The 17,608-nt window shown below is 44.0% G+C and overlaps 1 protein-coding gene across 9 annotated transcripts in view; it reads right to left on the reverse strand.

The window, feature by feature from the left end:
• The window catches only part of SMARCD3 (SWI/SNF related, matrix associated, actin dependent regulator of chromatin, subfamily d, member 3), a 245,865-nt gene that overhangs the window by 91,061 nt on the left and 137,196 nt on the right, over window positions 1-17,608 (reverse strand). For all 9 annotated transcript variants that reach the window (XM_050942683.1, XM_050942678.1, XM_050942679.1 and 6 more), the window contains one exon: window positions 770-892. In XM_050942683.1, the coding sequence (XP_050798640.1) occupies window positions 770-892 (123 nt within the window). The remainder of the gene's footprint in view (window positions 1-769; window positions 893-17,608) is intronic.

The following is a 17,608-nucleotide window of genomic DNA, read 5'->3' on the forward strand; positions in this document are numbered from 1 at the left end:
CTTAGACACTCAGGTTGTGACATGTATGCTGTTAGGCTGTTTGTAAGTACCCCGAACAACACTAAAACACTGAGAGGCACCCAAGCTTGTAACCCCTCACTGGTCTGGATTGCACCCCAGAATAAAACCGACTGCCTTTGCTATATGTATGTTCCGCACTTAACAGAAGAGAACTAAGACCTTGATTGGGACCTTTATGCACTACTGCTATAAAAAAATAATAATAATCCTCTTCTAACCTGGCCCTGACCCCCTACGTATGCTCTCTTACACTTCCTATGAACACAAACCACCCTACATCCTCTTCTTGCCCCTCTAGCCTACCCCTCACATCCTGTCCTGCTCATGTCATACCACCTAGCAACACTGCCTTCCCCAGACATGGTCAAAACCGTGTCAATACTGCCTTCCGCATAGGTCAATCCCACAAGGTATGGCCCAAATCCATCTTACATCTACAAATGGAATGAATTTCCCCCAGTGAAGTCCTCTTCTCCTCTTCTATGTTTGGGTCTCTCCCTTTCTTTCCTTCTGTCAGTATCGTGCTCCCTCTCCTCCCTTTTCGCCCACATGCCACAGAATTATGTCTGTATTGCTGCTTCTGCTGGACATATGCTTTCACAGAAGTAGTGGCCCTTCCCACTCCTATATGGAGATATCCTTTCTAACACTGGCATTCTCTGTGACAGTCCAGCATCCTACAGAACACAACAGGAACTTCCAGCCCCTTTTCAACCATAGTGGAGAGAGATATGCAGCAAAATCTTACATCATCCAGGAGCTTCCCTTCCACTCGCAGCTCCCAGGATGCAATGCTGCCATCAGAGTCATCAGCATCAGATTTTGCAGGGTTAAAGGTGTTGGAGATGTACAGCCTCAGTTTCCGTTTTTGCTGTTTAAACAAAACAGAAATAAGAAAATTACACACACAGTGCACATTCAGGGCATCAGGTAGCCCTGGGATACAGATGTATCTAAGTATTTATATGGCCCTCTATCACTATAGAATCTGAGTGCTCAGTAGAGTTGCACCAGCATACTTCTGCAATTGCCCCTAGGTATGTAACAAAACTTACTGAAATGCTGGATCTTGAAATTCCACTCAGAAACCATCCACCAGTGAGGAAGAGCACAGAACAGGCCATACACCAAGGAAGAAAGAAGGGTATCGTGCACACCCCACAGCCCTGGAAGCTAATACCCTATTGGTTTTACAAACCTTTTGAAAACTATTTAGTGTAAAAAGATTAAATAATACTGATACTTTAAAACAATCTTATTCTTCCTTTCTCAATTCCAGCCAGTGCTGATGAGGATTGTCATAAATATAAAGGAAAGAGTAGCATAAAATCCCTCCTTGGCAGCTGTACTAAATTGCCTTACCGGTAAGAGGTTAAGCAGTTCAATAACTCAAGCACCGACAGCAGAAAACAAAGGCTGGAAGAGACAGATTGAAAGAAAAAGAATTCCTCCAAGCTCACGTTAAGCTGTATTACAGGCCAAATGAACCTTCCTATCAGCCTCCACTTCAAATACCACTCAAGAAACTATTTGAGGTGGTAAACTGCTTCATTAACCGTGATGTTTGCAGCCAACAGCAGAACCCAGCACTGTGAAGAATTATCCTCCTACTTCACTGAAATGATCACGCACATTCAGGAAAGTTTCTTTGGCTTGCAGAGATCTGATCCCCCTCTGCCAGCCAACCAACAGCCCATCTGTATTTCCAGAGTCCAGCCCATTCACTTCACAAGAAGTATTGGTGTGAATCTGACCCCTCCTCTTCCTGGCTAGTACAAGTGAGTCATGAGTAAGTGGTTCCACTCTTGACCAAAACAATCAATGCCTATTTAAGGAGGAATCTTCCCTTCCTCCTTCAAATATATAATAGTCTGATGAACGCTGAATAAGCCTACCCTGGATACAATGGTTCTAGCCAAATACTGCTCACTATTAAACTTTCAAACTCACAGAGAAGCTGGCCAAAGGCTGTCTAGAACTCATCTAACCAAAGCTAGCAACCTATACCTGACATAATCTGGATTCAGGCCAGGATATGGGACAGAAAAAGCATATTAGTAGCACTGATAGAGGATATGCTGCTGTCAACAGGTAAAGGCAGATAGTCATCCTCCTCTTACTGGCTCTCTCTGCAGCATTTGATACTGTCCAATACTGTTGTCCTGCCTCAAAGAGGTCACAGGGGTCCAGGAGAATGTGTTAAAATGATTTGAGTCATTCCTGGATGAACACATGCAGAGGGCAGTTATGGAAAACTGCAACTTTGCAACTAGATGCCCAACTTATGGAGTCCCGCTGGGACAAGTTCTGTCTCTGATCCTATTCAACGTCTAGATGAAGCCAAAAGGAAACCTGGTGAGACAACAATGATTCAAATGCTGTAATATGTGGATGACACACAGCTCTACGTATCCTTCACCACATACAACTACACCTTTACTATAAAGATGGCCTAGAGCTTGGACAAATCAGCTCTCAGATGAGGAACATCTGGCTGAATCTAAACCCCAGCAAGACAAAGGTAATGCTGGTTAGCAAAATAAGCACTTTGCAATCATAATGCTGTTTCCTTTGGTTGATGGTTCACACTCACAGTTGGCCAATTCATTTCACAGCTCATGTGCACTTTTATATTCCTTGCAGTAGCATCTGTGAACTTTGCTTTCTACATCTCTGGTTCATTAGGAGACTCCATCTCATCCTGGCAGATGATGACTTTGTCTCAGTTATAGACACTTTTGTTACCTTCTGGCTGGACTACAGCAATCCAATATACCTGGGCATGATGCCATCCGCAATTAGGAAGTGCCAGCTAGCACAGATTGCAACAGCATATCTCAGGAACACAGATCACCCCAAGCACATCACACTCATTCTCTCTGCACCCTAGCTTCCCACAGAATATCAAGTCACAGTCTTGGTCTTTATCACAAAGGTGCTCAGGAGCCTGGGCCCACAATATTGAAAAGATCACTTAAAACTCCAGGATGAAGACCAAGATCAATATATCTGTTCCTCAGGCACACTGGAACTGCCCAGTGCAAGAGTAATGTTCATCATGTTCAGGAGACAGAACTTTCTTGGGGACTGGTTCAAGATGGTGAACTGATCTCCATAGAACTAAGAACTATCATCTTCCACTTCAAGTTCAAGATACTTATCTGACCTCCTTTCAATAATATAAACGTATAGCAGCACATACATTTTTTAAAAAATAAAACCTATCAAAACAAAACACTATAGTGCACTCTCAATTTTCCCCCTGGAGAAGAGAATGAAAAAGGGAAAGAAGGCTCTCAGATGAAGGCTCTCAGATACTATGGTAATGAAAGTAGCATAAGAACCTATGCAGAATGGAACAGACTATACTAGAACATGAGTCTCACATACACACTGGGAAAACAGATCTTGCAACCGTACGAACAGCAGCTGTTTCTATCTCTGAGTTCTTCAGGCATCAGATTCACAATAACCAGTGGAGCTCATAAGTTTGATTAAATAAGCAGCATTCCTGGAAATGAACCAACTCTGTTTAAAAAACTAACTGTAGTTCACAATGCTTACATTCCTAACTTTTGAACTAGCACGAGGTCCCCCGTTGAAGCGACCATCTCCAAGGAGTGTCTGAACAGAGATTGCAACTTCTGTGAGGCGCCCAATACAAATTACAATCTCCACTGACTGACTGAATGTGATTGTAACTTGCTGGTGAGTTCACTGAAGGTTACAATCTCTGTTGGATGCTTCCCTAGCTCTGCTAGGGAATCTCACTCAAGTTACAACAGATACCAGAGGATGAACCAAAATCTGCTGAAGGCATAGAACTCTGCCGGACTGCAGCTTTCATGTACAGCATTGTGTACAGATCTATGTACACATGTCACATATAGACCTCCATGCTGCTAACAGACTCATAAATTCCAAGGCCAGAAAGGGCACTGTGATTATCAGGTCTGTCTCCTATTTAACACAGACCACAGAACTTCCCAAAAATAATTCCTAGAGCAGATATATTTAGAAAAACATCTAATTTTGATTTAAAATTGTCAATGATAGAGAATCAATCATGACTATTAATAAATTGTTCCAGTGTTTAATTACACTCACTGTTAAAAATATTGCCAGTCTGAATTTGTCTAGCTTCAACTTCCAGCCATTGGAAAGTGTTAGACCTTTCTCTTCTAGATTGTGGAGCCCAAGATCCAATATTTGTTCCCCATGCAGGTACTTATAGACTGTAGTTAAGTCACCCATAACCTTGTCTTGTTAAGCTAAAGAAATGGATCTTCTTGAGTCTGTCACTATAAGGCGTGTTTTCTAATTCTTTATCATTCTCATGGCTCTTCTCTGAACCCTCTCCAATTTAACAACCTCCTTCTTGAATTGTGGACACCAGAATGGGCCACAATATTCCAGCAGCAGTTGCACCAATGGCAAATACAGAGGTAAAATAACTTCTTTACTCCTACATAAGATTCCCTTGTTTTATGCAGCCAAGGATTGTATTTGCTCTTTTGGCCACAGCATCACTTTGGGAGCGCTTGTTCAGCTGATTGTCCACCACGACTCCCAAATCTTTTCCGGAGTCACTGCTTCCCAGAATAGAGTCCCCCATACTCTAAGTATGGCCTACAGTCTTTATTCCTAGAGGTATACATTTGCATTTAGCCATATTAAAATACATACTGTTTGCTTGTGCCCAGTTTACCAAGTAATCCAGATCACTCTGTATTGGAGACCTCTCCTCTTCATTATTTACCACTCCCTCAATTTTTCTGTCATCTGCAAACCTTACCAGTGATGATTTTGTGTTTTCTTCCAGCTCACTGATAAAAAAATTAAACAACATAGGGCCAAGAACCAATCCCTGAAGGACTTCTCTAGAAACACACCCAGTCAATGATGACTTCCGATTTACAATTATATTTTGAGACCTACCAGTTAGCCAGTTTTTAATTGATGTAACATGTACCATGTTAATTTATTATTGTTCTAGTTTTTTTATGTCATGCTCCTAAGTGTAGGGTAAATCTTGTCCTCAAAAGACAGAGTAGATAAAAATCTATGCTTTTGTATCTACATATAGAGAGGCTGACAGGCAGACAAACTATAAGTTGGTATGATGTGGAATAAATGTTAAAATCACATGAATTTGGTAGCCTCACAAGAAGTTACTAAAGAAATTTAGGAGATATGGGGTGGATTGGAAACTGCAAAGAGACAAAAACCAGAGACTATGAATAACTGGTCAGTTTTCATCAAGGCAAAAAGTTAAAAGTGGGTGTACAAGGTTTCACATCAGGATTGGTATTGTTTAATATACAACAACTTCTTGCTTAACATTGTAGTTATGTTCCTGAAAAATGCAACTTTCAGTGAAATGCTGTTAAGCAAACCCAATTTCCCCATAAGAATTAATATAAATGGGGGGGATTAGGTTCCAGGGAATTTTTTTTCACCAGACAAAAGACTATATTATATACACACACACATACATACACACAGAGAGAGTTTACGTTTTAAACAAACAATTTAATACTAGTACACAGCGATGATGATTGTGAAGCTTCGTTGAGGTAGTGAAATGAGAGACTGAGATATTTCCCAGGGAATGCCTTACTGCTAAATGATGAATTAGCAATCGGCTGAGACCTCAAGGGTTAACCCATGGTTGTTAATGTAGCCTCTCACTCTACAAGGCAGTATGAATGGAGGGAGGGGAGACAGCATGGCAGACAGAGACACACACAGTGTGTGAGAGAGAGAGAGAGAGATGTGCACTGACCCTTTAAGTATGCTGACCCCACTCTAAGTACATTGCCTTTTTAAGTAGATCAGCAAGGTGAGACAGCTGCTGCTGCCAGCAAGCTCCCTCCATCCTGAGCCCTGTCGTGTCCCCCCACCCGCTCTATGGAGATGGGGTAAGCGGGAGGCAGGAGTAGGGGGAAAGGGGACATCCTGACATTAGCATCCTTCTTCCCCCCGCCCCCCGCACAGCAAGGAGGAGGCTCCAGGGCAGGGGCAGAGCAGCACTTGGCAGTGGGGGAAGGGACAGCTGAACTGCTCGGTAACTGATAGCCTGCTGGGCAGCTGCTGCACAGGGAACTTAGGGGAGCAGATGGGGGGCTGCCGGTCCACCCTGGTTCCAAGCCCCCACCAGCTAGCTCCAAGGGGCTGCTCTTCCTGCAAGCAATGGACAAAGCAGACGGCTGCCAAATGATGTTAGAAGGAACATTGCACAACTTTAAATGAGCATGTTCTCTAATTGATCAGCAATGTAACAACGAAACAACATTAACTGGGATGACTTTGAGTGAGGAGTTACTGTACGTATACATGATCTGGGAATAAAATAAGAAAAGAGGTGGCAAAATCTGCAGATGAAATAAAGTTATTTAGGTTATTCAAGACCAGAGGAGACTGAACTTTAGGGTTGACTGTGCATTGTGTGAAGAAATACTTACTTTTTTTTCTTTTAAACCTGTTGCCTATTAATTTCATTTGGTGACCCCCTAGCATTTAGTTATGAGAAGGAGTAAATAATACTTCCTTATTTACTTTCTCCATAGCAGTCATGATTTTATAGACCTCTATCATATCCTCCCTTAGTCTCCTCTTTTCCAAGCTGAAAAATCCCAGGGTAATTGTGATTTGCTGGAAGTAGCTCAGGGTAGTGAGAAGAGCAGCAGTTTATCTGTTTGGAGTGGCAGTTGCCTGGTAAAAAAGCTGCCCCACTCTTCCAGTATTTGTCTGTAACCAGCCCTGTGTGCTGAGACAAGGGAGAGGAGGGGAGTTTGCCAAAAAGGGGATTAGGTAGGAATCTGCCTGATGGGCCAGAGGTGATTCTGGACGTAAGTGAAACTCAGGAGTTAGTAGTGCCTTAGTAATAAAGGAACTCCAGCTTTTGGGCTGTGTCTGCCCTGCTCTAAGCAATTTGTCCGGAATTGATACTCTTAGTTGTGTCCTGCCAGAGGCAGCATCATTACACCTGTTTTCTGACAGTGGCCAGTGCCTGATGCTTCAGAGAAAAAGAATAGAACAGGGCGATTTCAAGTGATCCTTCACCTGTTGTCCTATCCCAGTTTCTTGTAGTTGGAGGTTTAAGGACATACAGAGCATGGGGTTGTGTTCCTGACCATCTTGGCTAATAGCCATTGATGGAACTATCCTCCATGAACTCGCCTAATTCTTTTTTGAACCTAGTTATATTTTTGGCCTTCACAATATCCCATTAACAACAAGTTCCACAGCTTGACTGTGCATTGTACTCCTTTCGTTCATTTTAAGTCTGCTGTTTATTAATTTTATCAGGTGACACGTAGCTCCTGTGTTAGGTGAAGGGGTAAATAACATTCCCTATTCACTTTCTCCACACCATTCATGATTTTATAGACCTCTCTCATATCCCCCCTTAGTCATCTCATTTCTAAACTGAACAGTCTCAGTCTTTTTCATTTCTCCTCATATGGAAGCTGTCCCAGACCCCTAATAATTTTTGTTGCCCTTCTCAGCACTTTTTCCCATTCTAATACATCTTTTTTGAGATGAGGCAACCAGAACCGCACAAAGTATTCAAGGCATGGGAGTACTATGGATTTATATAGTAGCATCATGATATTTTCTGTCTTATTTCTATCCCTTTCCAAATGGTTCCTAACATTCTGTTCACTTTTTTGACTGCTGCTGCACATTCAGTGGATGTTTTCACAGAATTATCCATGATGACTCCAAGATCTTTTCTTTAATGGTAACAGCTAATTTAGACCCTATCATTTTGTACGTATAGTTGGGATTATGTTTTCCAATGGGCATTACTTGGCATTTATCAACATCGAATTTCATCTGCCAGTTTAGTCACCCAGTTTAGTGAGATCCAGTTGTAACTCTTTGCAGTCAGCTTTGGCCTTAACAACCTTGAGTAATTTTGTATCATCCATAAATTCTGCCACCTCACTGTTTACTCCTCTTTCCAGATAAGTTATGACCCCTTGGAGGACCCCCGCTATTTTCCTCTCTCCTTTGTGAAAACTGACCATTTATTCCTACCCTTTGTTTCCTACCTTTAACCAGTTACTGATCCATAAGAGGACCTTCCCTCTTATCCCATGACTGCTTACTTCACTTAAGAGGCTTTGGTGTGGGACCTGTTAAAGCCTTTTTGAAAGTCCAAGTACACTATATCCACTCCATCATTTTTGTCCAAATGCTGGTTGGCATCCTCAAAGAATTCTAACAGATTGGTGAGCCATGATTTCCTTTTCAAAAGCCATGTTGACTTTTCCTCAACATATTGTGTTCATTTATGTGTCTGATAATTCTGTTCTTTATTGTAGTTTCAGCAATTTGCCTGGTACTGAAGTTAGGCTGACTGACCCATAATTCCCAGGATCGCTTCTGGAGCCTTTTTTAAAAATCAGTGTTACATTAGCTACCCCCTAGCTATCTAGTACAGAGGCTGATTTAAGCAATAGGTTACATACCATAGTTACTAATTCTGCAATTTCATATTTGAGTACCTTCACAACACTTGCATAAATACCATCTGGTCCTGGTGATTTATCACGATTTAATTTATTGATTTGTTTCAAAACCTCTCCTACTGACACCTCAACCTGGGACAGTTCCTCAGACTTGTCACTTAAAAAGAATGGCTTGAGTGTGGGGATCTCCCCCATGTCCTCTGCAGTGAAAACAGATACAGAGAATTCATTCAGTTCTGTGCAACAACCTTGTTTTCCTTCAGTGTTCCTTTAACATCTTAATTGTCCAGTGGAGCCACTCCCTGTTTGGCAGGCTTCCTAATTCTGATGTACTTAAAAAAATTGTTAGTTTCTGTATAATTAGTTTCTCTTCAAATTCTTTCTTGGCCTGCTTTATTATACTTTTACACTTGACTTGTCAGCAGTTCATCTCCTTTATATTTCCCCCAGTAGGATTTGACATCCACTTTTTAAACGATGCCCTTTTTTCTCTAACTGCCTCTTTTACTCTCTTATTTAGCCTTGGTGGCATTTTTTGGTTCTCTTATTGGTGTTCTTTTTGGGGGGTATACATTTAGTCTGAGCCTCTATTATGGCCTTTTGAAAGTAATCTCCATGCAGTTTGTAGGCATTTCACCCTTGTGACTGTTCCTTTTAATTTCTATTTAACTAGCTTCCTCATTTTTGTGTAGTTGCCTTTTTTTAAGTTAAATTCTACTGAGTAGGTTTCTTTGGTATTTTTCCTCTCACAAGGATATTAAATTTAATTACATTACAGTTGCTATTACTGAATGGTTCAGCTATATTCACCTCTTGAACCAGATCCTGTACTCCACTTAGATCAGGAATTCCCTCTCCCATTGTGGGTTTCAAGACAAGCTGGTCCAAGAAGCAGTCATTTATGGTGCAAAAAATTTTATATCTGCATCCCTTCCAGAGGTGACAGATATCCAATCAACACAAGAATAGTTGAAATCAATGTTCTCTCTAATTTTTTCCATCCATGTGCGGAATAAATTTTGTTATGTGCACCAAAGTATGTGGGGATGTGGGCCACAAGTAGAAACAAAAAACCTAGATATAATATATATTTTTAAAAAAAGTTACCATAGGGATAATTACTCCAGTCAAGACAGGTGAGGCATTTTAGAACTCACTACTCAAAGAATTAAATGTAAGTGTAAGAGAGAAATAAAAATTATGAAATGCATAGACCAGTCAAAAAACTAAAATAACACACTTTGAAAGAATAAAATTAGAGAGAATATATGGGCATTGCAGGAAGTACCAAAAAGTAACAATAATAATAACAATACAAGTACATGTTGGGAGGTGAGTGTGAAAGAGACTGTGTGTCTGTGTGACAAAGACAGTGTCTGTGTGTGCTGGCTGCTGGGGAAAACCGTGCGCTGTCTCTTTAAGACACTCACTGAACGCTCTCCTGCTCTGTCCTGAACCCTGTTGTCTCTCCTCCTCTGCTCTGCGGAGATGGGGTACATGGGCAGGGGGAAGGGGAGAGAGAGAGTGTGGGTGTGAGAGTGAGAGAGACAGAGACTGTGTGAACTGGCTGCTGGGGAAATCTCAGAAAGAGTGCACTGTCTCTTTAAGACATGCACTCAGCCACTCATCATTCAGACTGCAGCTTCATGTCCTCCAGAGCCAGGCTGTCCCTTCTTCCCTGCTCTGTGGAGATGGTGTACAGTGACGGGGGGAGGAGGTCACCCTGCCATCAGCACCCTACCCCCTCCACACACCCAGCTTTGCATAGGCAGCAGGAGGGTCCCGGCAGCAGCTGCAGGATGGAGCAATGTGGTGGGGGGGAGGGGCACCTGAACACACGTAATCAGCTGTGTGGTATTTGAATCTCTCCTGCATGACTGCCCAAGCTCACAGCTTACAGGGAACACAGGTTGAAATCCCAATTTATTATTGGATTTTCTGCCTTTGTAGCCTCTGCAATGTCCCTATGCATTTCACAATCACTATCACCATCCAGGTCTCAGGGTCGGTAGTATATTCCTACTGCTATACTTTTATTGTTCAAGCATGGAATTTTTATCCATACAGATTCTACGGTATGGCTTGATTCATTTAATATTTTTACTTTGAGTCTGTATTTTTTTCCCACACATAATGCCACTCCCCGACCAGCATAACCTATTCGGTCATTCCTATATATTTTGTACCCTTGTATTACCATGTCCCATCAATTATCCTTATTCCAACAAGTTCCTGCAATTCCTATTACATCAATATCCTCATTTAATGCCAGGCACTCCTCTAGCTCACCCACCTTAGTATTTAGACTTCTAGCACAGTATTTCTCAAATGCGGCCATCAGGGGCTCTTCTTGTGGCCACAGCCTCCTGGGCAATGACTGGAGAGGGGCAAAGCAGTGGGCCCTGCCCCCTCTAGAGCCACAAATGCCAGAAGAGCAGGCAGCCAGTGAGTTCCCTACCTTCCCAGGGGCAGTGAGGGTCAGGCTTCAGCCCTGGGGTGGCAAGCTCTGGCCCTGGATGCCGGCCCTTGGCTCACCACCATCCCGCATTGCCCCTGATCCCTGCTGCCTCCCCAGCCCCAACCCCATCTATTCCCTCATCATCCCTGGCCCCCATTGTCTCCCTACCCACCTCTCCATCCAGGGCTTAATTTGTCCCCTGGCTTGCCAGGGCTGAGGAAGTCTGCTGTGAAAAAAGTGATATTAACAAATATACAAATATTACTTTTCGCAGCAGCAGACTTACTAGCTAGCAAGTCTTAAAAAAATAACAACCTTCAACCCCGCCTACAGCTGACCTTCCTGAGGCACGCAGTTTTTAGAGAGGTACGGTGCCCCTAGACACGTGCCTACTGTGCCTAACTGGAAATCCAGCCCTGGCTATTACAGGCATGCTAGAATGCACACATGCACCTGGAGGCCCAAGGCACTGTGACAATTATATTGGTTGTTTACAAAAGAACTAAAACAGAGGTGGCCTTCCATGAATGTTGGCCTGCAAGACGAGGCACTGTTGACACCATGGTGATGGACATGGTATAGCAATGCACTAATGCAGAGAGAGCAAGAGACAGAAAAAGAGATGACAGGAGGCAGGATAAGGGCCAGAGAAGGCAACAGCTGATTGGGGTTACTGCCAGCAGTAGAGTGAGCTGGCAGGTGGCTCAATGCTTGCATTCCCCGACCCCCAACTCAAGGCCTTGCCCCTGCCATTTGAGCTACCCCCACAGCTGCCATTTTTTTCAGCACTACAGCTGCTCACAAAGGCCAAAGCATTTTTAATGGAGTAAATTTATGTTTTCCAGTCTCCACTCATTCAAAAATGGTTGAACCATTTTCCTTAAAACGTCTAAATAATTCATCTTCAGGCAGACAAGATCTGGAAAATGGCAGCTCCTACAGTGAATATTTCAGGGTTACAAGTAACCTGGAGCAGCATTTATGATGGAAATGCTGGGGCACCCTTCAATATAGCTGTTGCCAGTGCTCCAGCAATAATATAAATAAATAAGAATATTCCAAACCAAGCAAAAATTGCCTGATCTCAGGCCTTGGCTACACTTGAGAGTTACAGCGCAATAAAGTCACCAACAGCGCTGTAACTCACTCCCTGTCCATATTGACAAGGCACGTACAGCTCTGTATCTCTGCAGTTACTGCGCGGCTTGTAATCCACCTCCCAGAGAGGAATAAAGTATATTGTGCTGCTGCTGCTGCATTGCTGCGCCAGTGTGGCCGCCCAATGCACTCTGATTGGCCTCCAGAAGTATTCGGCAGTATCCCACAATGCCTGTTCTAGCAACTCTGTTCATCAGTTCGAACTTTACTGCCCTGGCCTCAGATGACCAACTGTCAGATCCGCCCTTTAAATTCCCTGGGAATTTTAAAAATCCCCTTCCTGTTTGCTCAGCCAAGTGTGGAGTGCGATCAGTGAATCTTTCCAGGTGACCATGCCTCCACGTGCCAAACGAAGCCCAGCATGGAGAAATGGCGAGTTGCTGGACCTCATCAGTGTTTTGGGGGAAGAAGCTGTCCAGTCCCAGCTGTGCTCCAGCCGTAGGAATTACGATACCTTCGGACAGATATCAAGGGCCATGATGGAAAGGGGCCATGACCAGGATGCACTGCAGTGCAGGATTAAAGCGAAGGAGCTGTGGAATGCCTACCACAAAGCCTGCAAGGCAAACTGCTGCTCTGGCACTGCCCCCACGACCTGCCATTTCCACAAAGAGCTGGACACGATACTTGGGGGTGACTCCACCTCCACTCCGAGCACCACCATGGACACTTCAGAGCAGGGGGAGGAGGAGGAGGAGTAGAAAAGAGGGAGTGAAGGTGCTGGGGCAGGGGGAGACACCCTGGAATCCCTGGAAGCATGCAGTCAGGAGCTCTTCTCAAGCCAGGAGGAAGGCAGCCAGTCGAAGCAGCTGGTACTTGCTCGAGGACAAACAGAAGAGCAGGTTCCCGGTAAGCAGCTTTTATTTTCAGGAAGGAAATTTTTCGGGAGAGGACGGTTAGGGCTGCAAGCATGCATGCCTAGATGCGGAATAGCGCATTGATGTGGTCTATCAGATCGCAGTAATCGGCCTCGGTAATCTCTTCGCAAGTCTCATCCAGAATGTGGGTAATGCGCTTGCGCAGGTTTACTGGAAGAGCCATCGTGGTCCTTGTCCCAGTCAGGCTAACGTGTCCGGGCCACTGTGCCGTGAGGGGCAGGGGGACCATTGCTGCACACAGGCAAACTGCATACGGGCCAGGGTGGAAGACGCATTGCAGTAGAAGACCCTCTCTTGCTTCCGAGGTCACTCTCAGCAGCGAGATATCTTCCAGGATAAACTCCTGTGGAAAACGTTGGGACAGTGTTCAATGTAGGTGCCCCCTGCAGCTACTGGCTCTCTCCAAGGCACAGAAACCCAAAGGACAGTACATCCATGAAACAATCAGTCCCCCTTACTCACCATTTTGGGACTCCCGTGGATTATGTGCGCTCTCTTTGGGATGGGAAAATTATGCTATTGTGTAGACTGTGTGTGCCCTCCTTAAGTGCAGGGGAATCATTATTCTGTCTGGTATAAACAATGCTGCCTCTGTTAAGTGTTGCATTTTGCCTTTACAGATGCAACCTTGAGATCTCAGCTGTCCGTGTTATCACTGGCTGAGAGATTGCAAAAACTCCAGAAGAGACCACAAAAAAGAAAAAATGACATGCTGTACGAAGTGATGCATCAATCTCTTACAGAGAATCAAAAAGTGCAGGAGTGGAGGGAGAGAGAAAGCAGGATCAGCAAGGAAAATGCAGTGCACCGGAAGCAAAGCACGGAGCGGCTGATAAGCATCCTGGAGCGCCAAGCGGACTCTATCCAGGCGCTTGTAGCCATGCAGGCGGAGCACTACTGCACCGGCCCCCCTGCAGCCCTTGTCCCAAAATTCTTTCCCTTGTGTCCCCATGTCACCTCCAACCCACCTTCCCCAACATCCGGGTTCTTAACGCCACCAGCTGCCTCCAACACCTGTATCTTCACCAACCAGCCCTGAGAACTACGACCCTTACCCTCTGCACTCAACCCCCATCACCATGCAGTATAGCCATCCTGAAGTGAAGCACTCACTGCACAGCACTCCAGACAGGATATACACAAATCTGTGATTGTACCGTTCCCCACCCCACCCCCTTGCCCTTTCTGATTCCCAAACAGTTGTGTTTCTTTCAATAAATGAATTTTCTTTTCAATAAATGGATTTTTTGACTTTGAAAACATCCTTCATTATTGCATAAAGTAAAAGATACCTTAGCCCAGGAAAGAAACAGACACTGCAAATCAGCTTTGCAAACACAGATTCCTACCAATATTGTAACCACTGTACTTCACTCCCGTGCAGGGCACCAAACATTACTGTTGGTTTTCGGCCTCAAATTGCTCCCTCAAGGCATCCCTAATCCTTGCAGCCCTGTGCTGGGCCCCTCTAAATAGCCCTGCTCTCTGGCTGTGCAAATTCAGCCTCCAGGTATTGAACCTCGGAGGTCCATGCCTGACTGAATCTTTCACCCTTCCCTTCACAAATATTATGGAGGGTACCGCACGTGGATATAACCGCGGGGATGCTGTTTTTGCCCAAGTCCAGCTTCCCATACAGAGATCACCAGTGGCCCTTAAACAGCCAAAAGCACACTCCACAGTCATTCGGCACCAGCTCAGCCTGTAGTTGAACCGTTCCTTGCTGCTGTCAAGGCTCTCTGTGTAGAGTTTCATGAGCCATGGCATTAACGGGTAAGTGGGGTCTCCAAGGATCACAATGGGCATTTTGACATCCCCTACTGTGATCTTCCACTCTGGGAAAAAAGTTCTGGCCTGCAGCTTCCTGAACAGGCCAGTGTTCCGAAAGATGTATGCATCATGCACCTTTCTGGGCCAGCCTGCGTTAATGTCAATGAAACGTCCACGGTGATTCACAAGCACCTGGAGAACCACAGAGAAATACCCCTTCCGATTAACGTACTTGGATGCTAGGTGGGGTGGTGCCAGAATAGGAATATGCGTCCCATCTATCGCCCCTCCATAGTTAGGGAAACCCATTTGTGCAAAGCCATCCATAATGTCCTGCACATTCCCCAGAGTCGCAGTTCTTAGCAGGATGCAATTAATGGCCCTGCAAACTTGCATCAACACAATTCCAACGGTCGACTTTCCCACTCCAAACTGGTTCGCGATCGATCGGTAGCTGTCTGGAGTTGCCAGCTTCCAGATTGCAATAGCCACCTGCTTCTCCACCAGCACGGCAGCTCTCAATCTTGTGTCCTTGCGCCGCAGGGTGGGGGCGAGCTCCTCACAAAGTCCCATGAAAGTGGCTTTTCTCATCTGAAAGTTCTGCAGCCACTGCTTGTCATTCCAGACTTGCATGACGATGTGATCCCACCACTCAGTGCTTGTTTCCCGAGCCCAAAAGCGGCGTTCCACAGTGCTGAGCATGTCCGTGAATGAGACAAGCAATTTCATGTTGTATGTGTTATGCGACTCAATATCATCATCAGACTCCTCACTGTAACTTTGGATCTTAAGGAATAGCTCAACTGCCAAATGTGATGTGCTGGCGAGACTCATCAGCATACTCCCGAGCAGTTCGGGCTCCATTTCCCGCAGACCAAAACGGAACACAGATCGTGCTGCACAGAAACCATTGAAAGAGGGCGCCAAATGTGGACAGAAACACAGAGATTGTGGGATGCAAAGCCATGCATCACGGGGTATTGGGACAGGACCCAGAATGCCCTGCACCCCTCGCCCCCTTCCCACAACTCACGGCACCGGAATGGGAAGAGGTGCTCTGTGGGATAGCTGCCCACAATGCACCACTCCCAATGCCGCTGCAAGTGCCGCAAACGTGGCCACGACAGTGCACTGGCAGCTGTCAGTGTGGACAGACTGCAGCGCTTTCCCTACTCAGCTGTACAAAGACAGGTTTAACTAACAGCGCTGTACAGCTGCAAGTCTAGCCATACCCTCAGTTTTGTTTTGACAGATTTTGAATTTCATGACTGTTGCATTTGAGCAGTCATTCATGAGTTTGGAGGTAAATTAGAAAAGTCTGTTTGATGATTCTTTTGAAAAGAAATCTAACTGCAACTACATGAACAAACAGCGATTAACAAAATGTTTCCTGAAACCTCAAAGTTCTAGTTTTTATGTACTTTCCCATTCCAGATCCTATAAAGTTCTGCTAGAAAGCTTTCAATATTGCTCAGTTTCATGGTTGAGAAATTTGCCACAAAATCCACCCTTTATTGCATATTTGTCAAAGAGAATCTATACTTTCATTTTTTTTTAAATGGGTCCTATTGTGCTGTAAAATGGCATAGCTTCGTTGATGTCAATGAAGCTATGCTAATTTACACTAACTGACAATTTAGCCCACTATGTGCAAAGAATCTTAAAAACTTACTGCCTATAAACTTGTAAACCACTAAAATGTTGCCTTCCTAAATCTGCAAAGAGCCTGAAACAGCAGCAATGATACGTGTTAAACTCTCATCACTGGGCTTCACATTAATTGTCAACATTGCTAAATGTTTCATGGATGATGTGAGGAAGGGTGGGCCTGTGGTTAAGCCAGTGGACTCAGTTTCAGGAGAACTATACTCAATTCTTGGCTTTGCCACAGATTTCTTGTGTGACTCTGTGCAAGGGTATATCTAGACTACAGTGGCACAGATGCATCTTACATTGTTGGGAGTTTCCATCCACACAGGTAATTCACCTCTCCGAGACAGAATTCTTCTGTTGACCTAAATGCACCTACAGTAGGGATCAGACCGACCTAACTACGTTGCACAGGGGGTGGATTTTTTCACAGCCCTGAGCAACATAGCTAGGTTGACCTAAGATTTAGGAGTAGACCAGGCCTTAGTCATTTAATCTCTGTTTCATTTCCCATTTTTAAAATAAGAATAATAGTACTTCCTTCTACCCACTTTTTGTCTGCCTCAAGTATTTAAATTGTATAAAAAAATGTATAATGTGTCAACACAGTGCCTAGCATTGACCTCAGCTGGGCCTCTGGACATATTATAATGCAGATAATAATAATTATTTTACATCACAACAGACCTATAGATGTAAGAATCTTCATACTAAGAGATTTGGAATTTGAATGAGATATGGGCAAACAGCAGCTGAAGGGGCCAAAAGAAGTACCCTATGGAGCTGGAAATCAACAAGCAAATTAAGCATTGCAGAATTATATAATGAACAGAGTAACTTGGCAAATGCAGGAAAAAATAACGCATAATACAAGAGCAGTGCATGAGGATTTGGAGAACAGTCTTATCTTTGGGTCTGATCCTGCAAACAATTTTGCACATGTTTAACTTTGCTTACATGAGTAGTCCAATGTGGGACTAAGTATGTGTTCAAGTTTCTGCAGGATCAGGGCCCACAAGATTATTTATTTTCTGACTAACATTTTTCATTATTTTATTTCCTATTTTCTCCAATCTTAAACTGAACTCTTAATAGTATATTTAATGTGTATCTAGGCTAGGGCATCTCTACTGTATTATCTCCATTTCCTCTTCTTTTTTTCTTAAAAACCTCAAAGAATAATATTTGTAAAT

This window comes from Gopherus flavomarginatus, chromosome 2, assembly GCF_025201925.1.
Source record: "Gopherus flavomarginatus isolate rGopFla2 chromosome 2, rGopFla2.mat.asm, whole genome shotgun sequence".
NCBI classification, from domain to species: domain Eukaryota; kingdom Metazoa; phylum Chordata; order Testudines; family Testudinidae; genus Gopherus; species Gopherus flavomarginatus.